The sequence below is a fragment of the Engystomops pustulosus genome, chromosome 6 (assembly GCF_040894005.1).
Source record: "Engystomops pustulosus chromosome 6, aEngPut4.maternal, whole genome shotgun sequence".
In the NCBI taxonomy this organism is placed as follows: domain Eukaryota; kingdom Metazoa; phylum Chordata; class Amphibia; order Anura; family Leptodactylidae; genus Engystomops; species Engystomops pustulosus.
The window spans coordinates 154618445-154633025 of record NC_092416.1 but is presented as its reverse complement, the minus strand read 5'-3'; the positions used below and the strand labels follow the sequence as shown (position 1 = coordinate 154633025).

Sequence of the window (14581 nt, the reverse complement as noted above, 5' to 3'; positions counted from 1 at the left end):
ACTATAACTTGCTGCTGCACGCACAGAAAGATATGGTTACACAGAGCTCCAGGGCCTATTATGAGCACTATCTGCAGTTTATTATGGTCAAAGCTGATGACAGATTCCCTTATAAGGAAGGGAAGCCGTTGTGGGGTCTGGTACCACTGGATCCACATGACTTTGCATAATAAGATTAAAACATGTGAGTGTGAATGACAGATCATGCACTGGGCAGATTTCATGGTCTGCAAACTATGTAGAGGACGGGACTCCAAGCATCATAGTGAAACAGGATACAAGGAGTCCCTGCTTTCCCCTAACCAGCAGCTCCATACTGTAATCATGTAAAGTTGTAATAGTGATGGAAAATGTTAATGTTCTCATAAAGAAGTAATGAAAAGAAAAAAGAAAACCTGGTAAATCACGTTGTCAGGAAGACCAAAACCATCAGTTAAGGATCCGTTAAGCCATTCTTTAACCCCTTAACGCAATAAGACATACATATACGTCTCAGCGATCACCCGGGCTCAGAGCCTGCTGTTTAACCTTATAGATGCCATGGTTGTGGTGACCGTGGCGTATATGGAGCACTACTGTATACTGTGAAGGCTGTAAAAAGTTGAAAAAAAACATGGAAAAATTATGATATTTTCACATCCAACCTCATAAAAAAAAAAAGATTAAAAAGTGATCAAAAAGTAACATTAACTAAAATAAAAATGGTTTCCTTCTTGGAACATGGCGATGCAAAAACAAACAAATTTCTCAATAAATGAGTTCCATTTTCTGCAAAAAGCTACATAGATGGGGTATCTCTATAATCGTGGAGACCCATAGAATAAAGATGACATATTATTTTTATGGCATGGTGAGTGGCCAACAAAAATAGCTAAAAACCTTAAGAATTAATAAATTTTTTTTATCCCGCACCAAGAAATATTTAAAGAGGACCTGTCATGCCTCTAGGAGCACTTGCTTAAAGAGGACCTGTCACCCATAAAAAAGTCCTAGGAGCTGCTACTAAAGTAAGCAGCTCCGATGCAGCAGTGTTACACTGCTAGCATTATCGGTACCCTCCAATAAAGCAGCAGACACTGCCGCGATGTACCATCGGAAATCCGGACCGCTTTAAGCGCCCAATCCATAGCTCGGTGGTGACTACCTGGCTTCATACGGCAGTCACCGCCTCCTAGTTCCGCCCCCTCATGAATATGGCGGACCACACTCAAAGTGGCCTATAGTAATGCGCGGCAATACTGATAAAGCTAGCAGCAATCTCAGATGTTTAACCCTTTAGGTGCTGCAGTCAAACATGACCGTAGTGCCTATAGGGCTTCTAGACATGTCCCTGCCACTGTTTTCGGGGGAACATCTGATCGATTCTATGGAGGCCAGAGCTGCCTTCAGCAGCAGAAGACAGATCCTGTCAGGGACAGCATCAGTCATTGCGTCATTTGCATACTGTAATACACCACCATACATCAGTATTGCAGTGTATTAGTTTGAACAAGCGATCAAATGATCAAGTGCCAGAGTGGGACAGTAAAAAAAATGTAAAAGAAGTGATAAAAATGTACAATTTTTTTTTTACAAATAAAAGAATAAAAAAAAAAAATGATAAAAGTTCCCTAAATGCCGGAGGCTAGCCGGGTTTCATTGCGCGGTTGCAATGGTCTCCAGACGGCTGCGCAAGGAAGGTGTTACTGCACAAGCGCAAGACCACCAGTTAACTGTCCCCATTGTTAAATAATGATGCAATTAGGTCGGCCATATTATCATTGAATCAATGTAATGTTTTATTTAGGCCGGTGACACACATGGCGTTTTTGCTACATTATTTTTATAGCGTTTTTTGCATCTTTGTAAAACGCATCAGTTTAGCATATTGGCTTTTTCAATGGGTTTTTGGATAAAGTGCCTTAAATTTGCGTTTTCTCCCTTGTGCTTTTTTCTTTGTCTGCGTTTTTGAGATGCGGATTACATTTTAAAACGCTTGCGATTACATGTACAGCAGAGAGAAGATCACTGCACGTTTTACAAATTCCAAGAGACACAGATGTATTCAATTACAGCACAGTATATAAATATTAGGTAGAACGGAGTTAACCATATTAGTGTGTCTCTCTAAAACCATTCATATTTCTCCAATTTTAATTGCCTGCGTGGGAGTCCGTGTGGGACACTGTCTGACACCTACCTGCAAAGACTCAGGGCGTGTTTTCATGTTGCGTCTTTATTGTGTTTGAAACGCTTTACAACAACTGATGAGAGGTGATTTGCCTAATTATATTACTGTTCACGTTTGTTAACGCAATGTCAACACACGTTAACAAAACGCATGCGTTAATGCGTTGTTAACCGCTCCACAGCTGTTGTAATGCGTTTCAAACACAATGGGGCAGATTTACTTACCCAGCCCATTCGCGATCCAGCGGCGCGTTCTCTGCACAGGATTCGGGTCCGGACGGGATCTATGAAGGTAGTTCCTCTGCCGTCCACCAGGTGGCGCTGCTGCGCTGAAAATCATCTCTACGCGCCGGAATGCACCACCTCGGACCAGGTGAAGGTAAGCGCTTCCCGACACTTTTTTGGTTTTTAAATGCGGCGGTTTTTCTGAATACGTCGGGTTTTCGTTCGGCCACGCCCCTCGATTTCCGTCGCGCGCAAGCCGGCGCCGATGCGCCACAATCCGATCCCTTGCGCCAAAATCCCGGGGCAATTCAGGTACAATCGGCGCAAATCGGAAATATTCGGGTAACACGTCGGGAAAACGTGAATCGGGCCCTTAGTAAATGACCCCCAATGAAAACGCAGGTCAGAACGCAACGTGTGAACGCGCCCTCAATCTTGATGATTTTACCCTTAATATGCCCCATTAAATTTCATCCTCAGCATACGAGTCGGTAGACATAAGGAAAGGGAGCCCTGTACCCCTGATGACCCTTCCTACAAGGGGTGCAGAACAATTGTCCTGGTAGAAACCCTGCACATATTTTATAGTTTCTGCTGTCAATACATAAGTGGAGTCACTAAATGGCTCTATTAAAAAAAACTCAACAAATGAAAAAAAAAAATCATAGAACAGATAAAAATGCCTTTCAGGAAGGGGTTAATGATGGTGGCTACAAATGTATAACACACAGATGTGCATTGACCTTGAAATATCACGGCCTGCCACTAGATGGCGCAGGTTTGCTGTCTTTCCTCATGACCTTTCCGCATTGGTCTCCTTGGGCTCCTCCCACAAATATCAGTCCCTCCCCCCTGACTGGGACTTTTAAACACGTGGTTCCCGTCTGAGGAAACATGGTTGTCATGGGGATGGTAACTCCGCCTCCTTCATCATCAATGGCAGAGTTCGCTGAGGGGGAGGGGTCTCAGCGCTGGAGTGACGTCACTGCTGTGTGCTGCAGCTGCTGCAGGGACCGGTGCCGGGAGCCGGAGCGGGACAGGTGAGCGGAGACGGGCGGGGCAGCACCGGGGGTCAAGGGGGCTCCTGCACCATCCTATGGGGGGCATCTGCTGCTATATATATCACCTGCATCCACCAGTGCGCGCAAGGACTACAACTCCCAGCATACCTGGCCGGAGCTGTCATATATACTCCAATAGGGAGACAACTCCTATCATGCCCTGGTGCCTGGCCGGAGCTGTCACACATTACTAGCCCTGCATGTCACTAGCAAATCTGTTTTGAGACTACAACTCCCATCATGCCCTGGCGCCTGGCCGGAGCTGTCACACAACACTAGCCCTGCATGTCACTAGCAAATCTGCTTTAAGACTACAACTCCCATCATGCCCTGACAGCCCACAGCATTGCTCAGCTAGAGATGTCACCGGTTGGTGCTTAGGTGTGACCTCTAACCTCTAGGCTCTACCACTAGCCAGGCCGTAGCTGTTGGTAATACATTGCAGCACCACTACAACTACAACTCCCAGTATGCCCTGAAAGACTACAGCATGTCCTAGTGCAAGGCTCTAGCTATTGCAAAACTACAATTCCCAGCATGTCCTGGCTTCCCCCAAAATGTTCTGGTGCCGGTCAGACCCATAACTAGCTTTGTACGCAGTAGAAGCTGTTGGGGAAAGTGTAGACTACCACTCCCAGCATGGCCTGTTGTAGTACCTAGCTAGCGCTGTCACACGCTGGTAGCTTTACATGTGACCTCTAGGGTCTGCATTAAACAGGATTCTAGTTTTTGGAAAACTAAAACTCCCTGCGATCCCTGACAACCCTCAGTGTGTTTCTGGTGCTGTCAAAATCTGCCGCGTAATTCTTTGCCACCTCTTGCAATGATTGACATGGTGCTTGGTCAAGTGTCAGGCAGGAATAGCCGGACTCTAACTCCCAGCATCTTCTAGTGCCCAGCTATGGCTGTCACTGGTCTGTAATAATAACCTTTATATAGCGCCATCCTATTCTGTAGAGCTTTACAAATCGCGTACAAACAGTCATAGGGAAGAATAGGAGTGAGGGCCCTGCTCACAAGAGCTTACAGTCTATGAGGATGAAGGGTTGACACAAGAGCTTACAGTCTATGAGGATGAGGGGGTGACACAAGAGCTTACAGTCGATGAGGGGGTGACACAAGAGCTTACAGTCTATGAGGATGAGGTGGTGACACAAGAGCTTACAGTCTATGAGGATGACGGGGGTGACACAAGAGCTTACAGTCTATGAGAATCAGGGGGTGACAAAAGAGCTTGCAGTCTATGAGGATGAAGGGAGACACAAGAGCTTACAGTCTATGAGGATGACGGGGATGACACAAGAGCTTACAGTCTATGAGGATGAGGTGGTGACACAAGAGCTTACAGTCTATGAGGATGACGGGGGTGACACAAGAGCTTACAGTCTATGAGGACGAGGTGGTGACACAAGAGCTTACAGTCTATGAGGATGAAGGGAGACACAAGAGCTTACAGTCTATGAGGATGACGGGGATGACACAAGAGCTTACAGTCTATGAGGATGAAGGGAGACATAACAGCTTGCAGTCTATGAGGATGAGCGGGTGGCACAAGAGCTTGCAGTCTATGAGGATGAGCGGGTGGCACAAGAGCTTGCAGTCTATGAGGATGAGGGGTGACACAAGAGCTTGCAGTCTATGAGGATGAGGGGGGTGACACAAGAGCTTACAGTCTATGAGAATCAGGGGGTGACAAAAGAGCTTGCAGTCTATGAGGATGAGGGAGGTGACACAAGAGCTTACAGTCTATGAGAATCAGGGGGTGACAAAAGAGCTTGCAGTCTATGAGGATGACATTAAGAGGTATAAGATCTTACAGTTATGAGTCAGTAGCTTTGCATGTGACCTGCAACCTGCAAAAATTAGAAATCCCAGCATGCCCTAACATCCTGGGAATTCTAGTTTCTTCACATGTGCAGGTCCGCTGATTTCAGAGCCCATAGTGATGGATTTTAAAGGGGTCAGCTATAAGCTGGCGTTGGCCAGGCAGATCCTTACCAGGTTACATGTACCATCCATTACACAGTGGTTGGCAGCGGCCGAGTTGCTCCGGGAGGCTCATGTTCCACTATAAGATGGTGTCTGTTCTCCTGTGACTGTCACATTGTCTCTTTACCTTTAGTGAAATGGCAAATCAGTAATCGGAACCGCCGCGTTCCCGCTCATCCCCGGGAGGATGGGTGCACTCACCAGCCGGCAGCACGCAGGAGTAGAAGAGGTGGATATGCCGTCTAATTCAGTCTACAGATACCCACCCAAGTCCGGTGAGTAGCCAAGCTCAAGCCCCCAATAAAAGATCTTTTTCTGACATAGGCCCTTAAAAAATACGACCCTTGAACTCTTCCTTTACTAATTGCCCCTTAAAGATGGTATCTATGATTGCTGACAATGTGTTTCATGATCCTTAAAGGGATATTTCAATCTGGGATATCCACAGGGTATGTAATTATCTGGGACTCGCATATATTTTAAGAACATTATAGATGTCTTGCAACTGCAGTGAGAAAGGTGGTGGTCACACGTGCACCTCTCATTATTCACTTGGCTATTTTCGGTAGCCCCGCAGGAGTTGCAGCTGAGAGCCGTGCATGCTCAGCCGCCTCTTCTCCTGTTCTCATGATGGGAATAAATGTTTAATAATTTAAATGGATTGTCCAGGATTAGGAAATTATTGTCCAGGAGGGGCAGTAAACAACAGAAGGGCATATACTTGCCTCTCTTCTCCAGCTCCAGTCCAGCACCTGTGTCACTTGTCACCCCTTGGGCTCAGTTTGGCCCATGACAGCTGTTGTCTTTATTGGGCTGCTGGGGTCATAGGGTAACACAGACTGAAATGGAAGTGTGGCAAGATGCAAGTATAAAGAAAATCCACCAGTAGATTTGACCAGACAGTGAGGCCATTGTCCCGGGAGAGCTGTGTAATCATACCTTTATATCTGTTGTTAGTAGCAGCAGGACAGTAAAGAAGTGCATATATATTCCAGGATTGTAGCTGGACATGGCGAACAGGGGGTGTGTCGTCAGACTACTGTGTTCTTAGAGCTCTGCGTTCACAGCCCCTCCTCTCTAGTGTAATATCTAACCAAAAGCCGGATTTTGCTCAGAACAGAGGGGGCGAGGTGTTGATGTTAGATCTCACCTAGTCCAGCCACAATTATGGAAAATAAATGTATTTTTTCACAGTCCTTCTGCTACTTACTATATTCCGAAAGGTATGGTTACACATCTCTCCAGGGCCAATACCTAACACATACAGTGCAGGATGATGGGTGGCCGATAGCATCTGCAGTCAGTGTTGGGGAAAAGTGTCATCTAATCCATTTGTAAGTTTACAGGAGAGTATAGGGGTTGAGTAAGGAGTCTATGAGAGGGGGAGAAGGAAAGAGCCAGATACAAGGATAAAGAGTCCTTTTCTCTAGTAATTTTTTTTACAAGATTTATTATATCTTTGAATTCTGAATGAAGTTTCACATATTACGTCTATTTAGCCTTGTTCAGTAGAATCTTTTATACCTATAGATTACAAGGGAGTTTGTTTCCTTTAATGGGTACTATGTAATGCTTCATTTTTCCTTTTAGGTGGCTACGGGGGAAATTTAAGAATGTTCACAGATTATAATTGGTTGCTGTGGGTACCAGCAGAACCCCACATTGTTATCCGGGACCCCTTTAATAAAAATATAGTCGCTTTCAAAGTAAAGTGTGTTTAAATTCACAACCCCTAATTTAAGGGTATATTCAGATGATGCCGTTGTATCATGGTTGTGCTTTCATATCTTCGGTGGCTGGGGTGGATTGTAACCTTGGTTGTGGGGGTGGGAGTTTAATTTTGAATGATTTGTGGCAATGATTGTCAATCCCTTTAAGAAGTTGCTATAGCAGCAATGTAAAGGCCTGTAATAGATCTGGTTTGTGATCAATGTGTCAGCAGAAAGTGTGACTCTTGGAGAATTGCTATACGTAGGATTTCTTTATGCTTGTGATGATGGAGCGCTGGAGTCCTGGGTTCGAGTCCCACCCAGGTCCACATCTGCAAAGAGTTTGTATGTTCTCTCCATGTTTGTGTGGGTTTCCTGTGGGTCCTCCGGTTTCCTCCCACACTCCAAAACATTCTGGTAGGTTGATTTGATTGTGAGCCCCATTGGGGACAGGAACCGATCTGGCAAGTTCTGTGCAGCGCTGCGTAATCTGTGTGCGCTATATAAATAAAGAATTATTATTATTATTACGGAGAGTAGATGGAGATGCGCATGGAGAGGAGTTATCTCAGGACATATGGATAATATGGGCTCCTACAGGTCACATAGGAACCATATTCGATCCTATAGCTATACTTTATGCATGAGGCTTGTCATAGCTCTGTGTTTTGGAAGCTCACGCTTTGGGGGGGTCCATGAGGTGGTGTTTATACGTGACACGTGTAGTAGGGCTTTATAAGATCAGACAATAGCCTGGTGGAAGGGGCCGCTCGGGGCACAGGGAGCAGCGTGCATGTCTGCATCCAGCGTGACTGCATTAACTTGCTGCATCAGCCCTGCAGAGCCTCGTACAGGGGCAGTGTCTGGAGAGCAAGCAATGTCATTCTCCATTGTCAGTCAGCGCCTTTACGTTCCACTAATGATGTTCGCCAGCACATGGGGGGGATATTTTTTGTCCTGTTTGTGGTGGGCGCATTGTAATTTATACTGTGCAGTTATCTGCACAATTCCTATCTACATATAGTATATAATGCAGACACTGCGTCTATAGGGTCAGGATGCAAAGAGACGGAGTAGGGAAAAGGTCATGTGTATGACCTTTGGAAAATGTAGTCCCGATATCAATCATCTTGGGGATAACTTGCTGCGCCTCACAGTTTTCTTTTTCGTGTGCTACAGATAAATCTTCATCTTAATTCTTCTTAAGAGTCTTTTACGAGGGGGATGCGCAAGGCAATAATTACAACTTTGGATGCGTGTTCCAGATCTTGACACTATATGATATACGGTGTTCCCCTATGTCCATACATTTACTGATAATGGGTGGTCTGCACCTGTTCATTAGTGTTTTTAAAGAATGAATGGAGTGTTGGTACAAATTCTCACTTGGGGGATCATGTAGTTCCCCCTTCTTATGATGTGCAAAGAGTTTGTATATTCTCTCCGTGTTTTCATGGGTTTTCTCCAGTTTTCCTCCCACACTCCAAAAACATACTGGTTGGTTGATTAGATTGGGGCCCCATTGGGGACAGGAACCAATTTGGCATGCTTTGTGTAGCACTACATAATCTGTTTGTGCTATATAAATAAAGGAATTATTATGATTATTATTATAATTTCCAGCCCATATTTTCGGTATCACTTGCGGTCCCACCAGTTTGACCTGAAGCGATCACACACTTATCCGCGACCCTATATGACACTAGGGATACGTGTCTATAGACTGTGTAAGCTCTTGTGAGCAGGGCCCTCACTCCTATTATCATCTGGCCATATTATTACTCTGTCTTATTTTGTGTGCATCTGTACAGCTATATGGAATATGATGCCGCTATGCAGAGGTTTATTCTTGGCAGTGTAACCACTTTTACTGACCTATCTTTATTGCTGCTACCTAATGAATGAAGCTTTTTACCTACAGCTCCATCCCCTGTATGAAACAACTGATTTTTAGGAGGTCATAGTATAAAAATCTCTAAAGCTGGAGAACCCCTTTAATAGTTCTGGGCTGGAAAAAGTCACAAAAAATGTTTTTTTTTTGTTGTTACCCATTGCACCCAATCCCAGCTTCATTTTTAACAAATTGAAAAGTAAAAAAAAAAAATGATGTCTTTTTATAGGCAGTGTTCATACATCTGCTTCTTTTGAGAGAGATTTACAATAACATCCAACCATGGCTCCGCTTTCATTTTATATTTGGATTTTGAAAAATGAAAGTTTTGGACACTTTTTTTGAGAAAAAAAAGGTGGCACAATCACCGCAGTGTGTGAACCGAGCGTAAAATATCTTCCACTTTTACCTGAACATTGTCGTTTCTCCACCTCCTCCAGGCCTCATCCTTCAGTGCACCTCTACCTCTGCTGCTAAATAATGCAGGTGATTCAGAAAGCTGTCTACATGAATAATATATGGTGTAGCGGAAGTTTTAGCGTTTAATTTTAGTGTTAAATTGTTTCGTGCAACTGATTAACCCCTTGCCCTCCGTGCGTTGATGTAGTAGTTGGCAGGGCGGAGTTGCCGTCCATGTTGTGATGGTGTGAGGCGCTGGTCATTGATATTGGTGTGTTCTGCCTGGTTTGCACACGGGTTTGGGAGAAATAGGTCATACAATGAATTATGCTTAATATATTCCAGAGGTTAGACGCCTGACAGGCCTTCCAGTATGGATTATTCATAAGATTCCTGTCAGACCTTCAGTTTCTACAATGGCTGCTCGCCTTAATGACTTTCAGCTGCACACACTTTAATTGTGGCCCGATATTTCACGGTGGACTTTTTATGGTCTTCGAATTTTGTGAAGAGTCATTTCTCCGACTTTTATTCCCCTATTAAGAAATTCCTCTCTGACATTGTATGTTCGTATGTGCGTCCATCACGTCTAGCGGCATATGTTCGACTAGGAATAATACATCACCCAACACCTCCGCTGTCCGACAAGGTCTGTGTTGTAATCCCTTCTTAAAGTGTTAATCCCCCTAAAATAAAACGCCAATAACATATGTCCTTGACTTGTCCTTTTCTCACAGGCTGAAATTAAAAACTTTCCCTGGTTGTTTCCTATTGTAATTTTGGGTTCATTGGGTGACAACCAATTTGGTCATTATTTTAGCTGACTATAGCTCCCAATACATACAGTTGAAACCGTAGTTTACATACACTGTATAAAAAAACATGAATTAATTCCCATTTTAGGTCCATTAGGATTTGCCAGAATAATGAGAGTGTATTTTGTAAGGTATTACTATGGCTTTTATGGCAAAGTCAAAAGTTTACATGCACTAAGTTTACTATGCCTGTAAACAATTTGGGACAGTCCATATGATGATGTCATGTCTTCTGGCAACATCTGAAACGCCTGTGGATGGATGTATTTAAAGACTCCCTTGAAACGCAAAAAAAATGTGTTGAAAAATCTCACCTCGGCTTATACACAAGTCAATAAAAAATTTGGCGCGGCTCCTCTTCTGTCTTCTCAGCAATGGTCCGTTCCCCGCGGCTCCTCTTCTGTCTGCTGTAACAGCCGGCAGAGACGCGGCCTTGCACTCTGCCGGCCGGTGCATACTATGACGTCATCACCGGCCATATCATAGTGTGCGCCAGCATCTGCCGGCTGTTACAGCAGACAGAAGAGGAGTCGCCCTGAACATCGGGTCCAACCAATTTAATTAATTTATTTTTTCTTAAGTGCTGGGCTGGCTGTATACTAAAGCGGGCTGGCTGTATACTGGGTGGGGGCTGTGACCAATGCATTTCCCACTCTCTTCAAGTATATTAGAGGTAATAATTGTTTGTAAATTTATACATTTTAAATTTTTCAATTAGTACGTACAGTGAAAAAATGTGGTAAATTGTCTGGTCCTTGAAGGGTTTTTCCATCCAAAATGTATTCTATCATATAGGCCAGTGATGGTGAATCTTTTAGAGACCTAGTTCCCAAACTGTCACAGGATTCAATTATATCGGCTTCCTTAGGACACAAATACAGTATTCACGAGGGGGGCGGGATTAGGGAAGTTGACTGCTGCCTGAAGTTTGGCAGTCGCCGGTGGCTTATGGAGTGAATGGGGCAGTCTGGGGAAGAGGCAGCACCTCGGACCACCCCCTCATGAATATGCCGGACCACTTACAGCGCGGTCCGACTTTTTTTTATTGTACAGCGCGGCATTGTTTGCTAGCGTCATTGAAGGTTGCTGATAACGCTATCAGTGTAACACTGCTGTGCCTGTTGTAGAACTAGGAGATGCTCATCATTCTATACTTTAGCAAGCAGCTCCTAGTGGCGTTTTTTCAAGTGACAGTTCCTCTTTAACCGGTTCGCGACCGCCCGCCGTGTATTCACGGCGGCGGTCGCGCTGCGCTGCATGGAGAGGGCTCACGGGCTGAGCGCTCTCCATAGCCGGTAAGTCTTTGCAGCAAAGGCTTACCGGTAACACCCGATCGCGGGTGTTTTCACAGCGTGGGCTGCCGGCAAAGCTGCCGGCAGCCTCAAACAGATAGCGGCGCATGGGCGCCGCCATCTTACCTGGGATCGCCGCTTCCCGTGACGTCATCGGGGGGCGGCGATCCGTCTCCATGGTAGCCTCGGGTCTTCCGAAGACCCGAGGCTATTTTGTTTTAACCCCTTCATTACAATGTGCTGATAGCACATTGTAATGAATGAGGAAGAAAATCCCCATATACTGCCATACTGTAGTATAGCAGTATATGATAGGATCGATCAGACAACCTAGGGTTAAAGTACCCTAGGGAGTCTGAAAAATAGTATAAATAAAAATAAAAAAAAGTTTAAAAAAAAAAAAAATTATAATAAAAAAACCTAAAATTTCAAATCACCCCCCTTTCCCTAGAACTGACATAAATATAAATAAACAGTAAAAATCATAAACACATCAGGTATCGACGCGTCCGAAAATGCCCGATCTATCAAAATATGATAACGGTTTTTCAATGCGTTTAACCCCGTAACGGAAAATAGCGCCCAAAGTCGAAAATGGCACTTTTTTGCCATTTTGAAAAATCTAAAAAAATCTATAAAAAGTGATCAAAAGGTCGTACAGTCCTAAAAATGATATCATTGAAAATATTATCAAATTTCGCAAAAAATTACACCACCCACAGCTCCGTACACCAAAGTATAAAAAAGTTATTAGCGCCAGACGTTGGCAAAATCAAAAAAATTATTTTTTTACAGGAGGTTTTAATTTTTGTAAATGTATGAAAACATTATAAAACCTATACAAATTTGGTATCCCCTTAATCGTACCGACCCAAAGAATAAAGTAGACATGTCATTTGGGGCGCTCAATGAAAGACGTAATATCCAAGCCCACAAGAAAATGGCGCAAATGCGTTTTTTCACCATTTTCATTGCATTTGGAATTTTTTTTCCCGCTTCCGAGTACATGGCATGGAATATTTAATACCATCATTATGAAGTGCAATTTGTTACGCAGAAAACAAGCCGGCACACAGCTCTTTACGTGTAAAAATAAAAAAGTTATAGATTTTTGAAGGTGGGGAGTGAAAAATGGACATGAAAAAACAGGAAAGGGCCCGGTCCTTAACCGGTTAATATCAAAAAGATGAGACAAAATCTTTAATGGAAACATTTATAATAAAACTTCACAACAGATTGGCGGTAGATTAGGTTACACCGGTATTTACCACCGGTCCCTGCTGGACTGTAAGTATGTACTATATGTCTATAATGCCCTTTAATGCAGCTTTACAATTCATTACTCTCCAAACCACCTAATCCCATAGATTGTAAGCTTTTATGCTGCAGAAGGCAAGGTGGAGGATTTGTATCTGACTGATGTGTACATCTTTCCATATCCAGGGAGTTACTTTGCCAGCCATTTTATCATGGGCGGTGAGAAGTTTGAGTCCAGCCACCCTGAAGGTTATCTTTTCGGTGAGAACAGTGACCTGAACTTCCTGGGAAGTCGCCCAGTCACGGTATGTACACTGAACGCTGCTGGCTCTGTAATCACATTGGTCTCCTAATCCTACTAGAAAGCTGTGTTATTACATGCCATATGGAGGAGATGCATTTAAGGCAGCCATATTTAACAGTACATGTGTAATTGTGTCTTATTATAAGCTAACAGAGCATCTTTGTGCGCCTCCTCCTCCCTGCGCCTGCCTATGTGTTGGGGGCACACCAGGATACCCCCGCCTCCCCTTATGCGGGGACGGATCACAGTGCTTACACGTGTATGGATAATCCAGCACACATTCTGTGTTAACCCTCACCGCTACGTGCCCGCAGCATTTTAGTTGTGGCTAACATCTTACCTTCCAGGTTTCTCAATTACTACATCACAGTGTGTGTATATATGTAGCTGTATATACTTGTATGTATGAATTGGATCTCTTGCACTACTTCTAAAACATTAATGCCATTTAAATCTCTTTGTAGACTGTTCTCTTGAGTCTATAATCCGTTATACAAAACTCTCTCGAATTTTGAGCGGTCAAAGAAACCCAAGCTCAAAACAATGTTACATGCAGAAATTCTAACTTTCTTTCTTCTGGGGTTCAGGTCCCCAAAACGGGTAACTACCTTGTACTACTGATACCTATGTGCCTATTTAGCTCCTAGTTCACTTTAAAGATTTTACAGTATAGACCACTGTCTTATGTATACCGCGGAAATCATCAGTCCTACTGCCATATGCTGGACCCCCCAGGGGCTGTGAGGTAAGTAGTGGCTATAGATCGGTTTTATTACTGCATATGGTGTATGGATACTGTAAGCTGAACTTTCTGTCTAATATTTCTCTTTAAAGCCTCACTTTAAAGTACTGACCGATGGGTCTGATCCGTTGAGCCCATTCATGACATGGAGAGCTGCCAGCTCCATCTTCATGAGATCTAATAAAATATGCATGCTGATAGGCTGCACTCCTTTCTTCTTCTCCCCCCACAAAGAGCTAATGGGTTTAAGTGTGTGCCTAAAATTGGCAATGTACATTGTTCTGTGGCGAAAGCTACTTTGGAATATAAAATTTACTCTGCTTGCTCTGCTGAAGTTGGCTGTACATGTGTAGATATTCCTCTCAACTTCCCCATACACATGCATTCTCAGTTTGGATTAATACTCATGCAGAAGAAGTGAGGGTTCAGTTTCTGATTTGGATAATACAATCTGGCAGGCACATGGCGTGGGTTTGACCCAAGTGCATCTATTCTATAATGGACTACATTGCAGAACTCTCGCTCTAATATATATAGATATATATCTATAAAAAATACCCTGTACACAGAATATACTCAGGATATTCCAATTGCTAAAATAAGTATTTTGTGAGCAAATGTCTGTGCGTGGTGGAGTTGGGAGGAATAGCTGTTGGCTGACAACTGTGTTAAGGGTGATGTGACCCCAAAACACTAATCTCCTATCTACAATATATGGGATCAGTATC

At 43.8% G+C, this 14581-nt stretch overlaps 1 protein-coding gene across 4 annotated transcripts in view; it reads left to right on the top strand.

Annotated features, from left to right (window-relative positions):
- Nucleotides 1–3282: 3282 nt before the first annotated feature.
- Nucleotides 3283–14581, top strand: part of RNF157 (ring finger protein 157) — a 29728-nt gene continuing 18429 nt past the window's right edge. For 2 of the 4 annotated variants that reach the window (XM_072111940.1, XM_072111941.1), the window contains exons 1-3: nucleotides 3283–3434; nucleotides 5578–5719; nucleotides 12994–13112. In XM_072111940.1, the coding sequence (XP_071968041.1) occupies nucleotides 5632–5719; nucleotides 12994–13112 (207 nt within the window). In that variant the 5' untranslated portion in view covers nucleotides 3283–3434; nucleotides 5578–5631. The remainder of the gene's footprint in view (nucleotides 3435–5577; nucleotides 5720–12993; nucleotides 13113–14581) is intronic. The other 2 variants (XM_072111937.1, XM_072111939.1) reach the window with 1 other exon arrangement.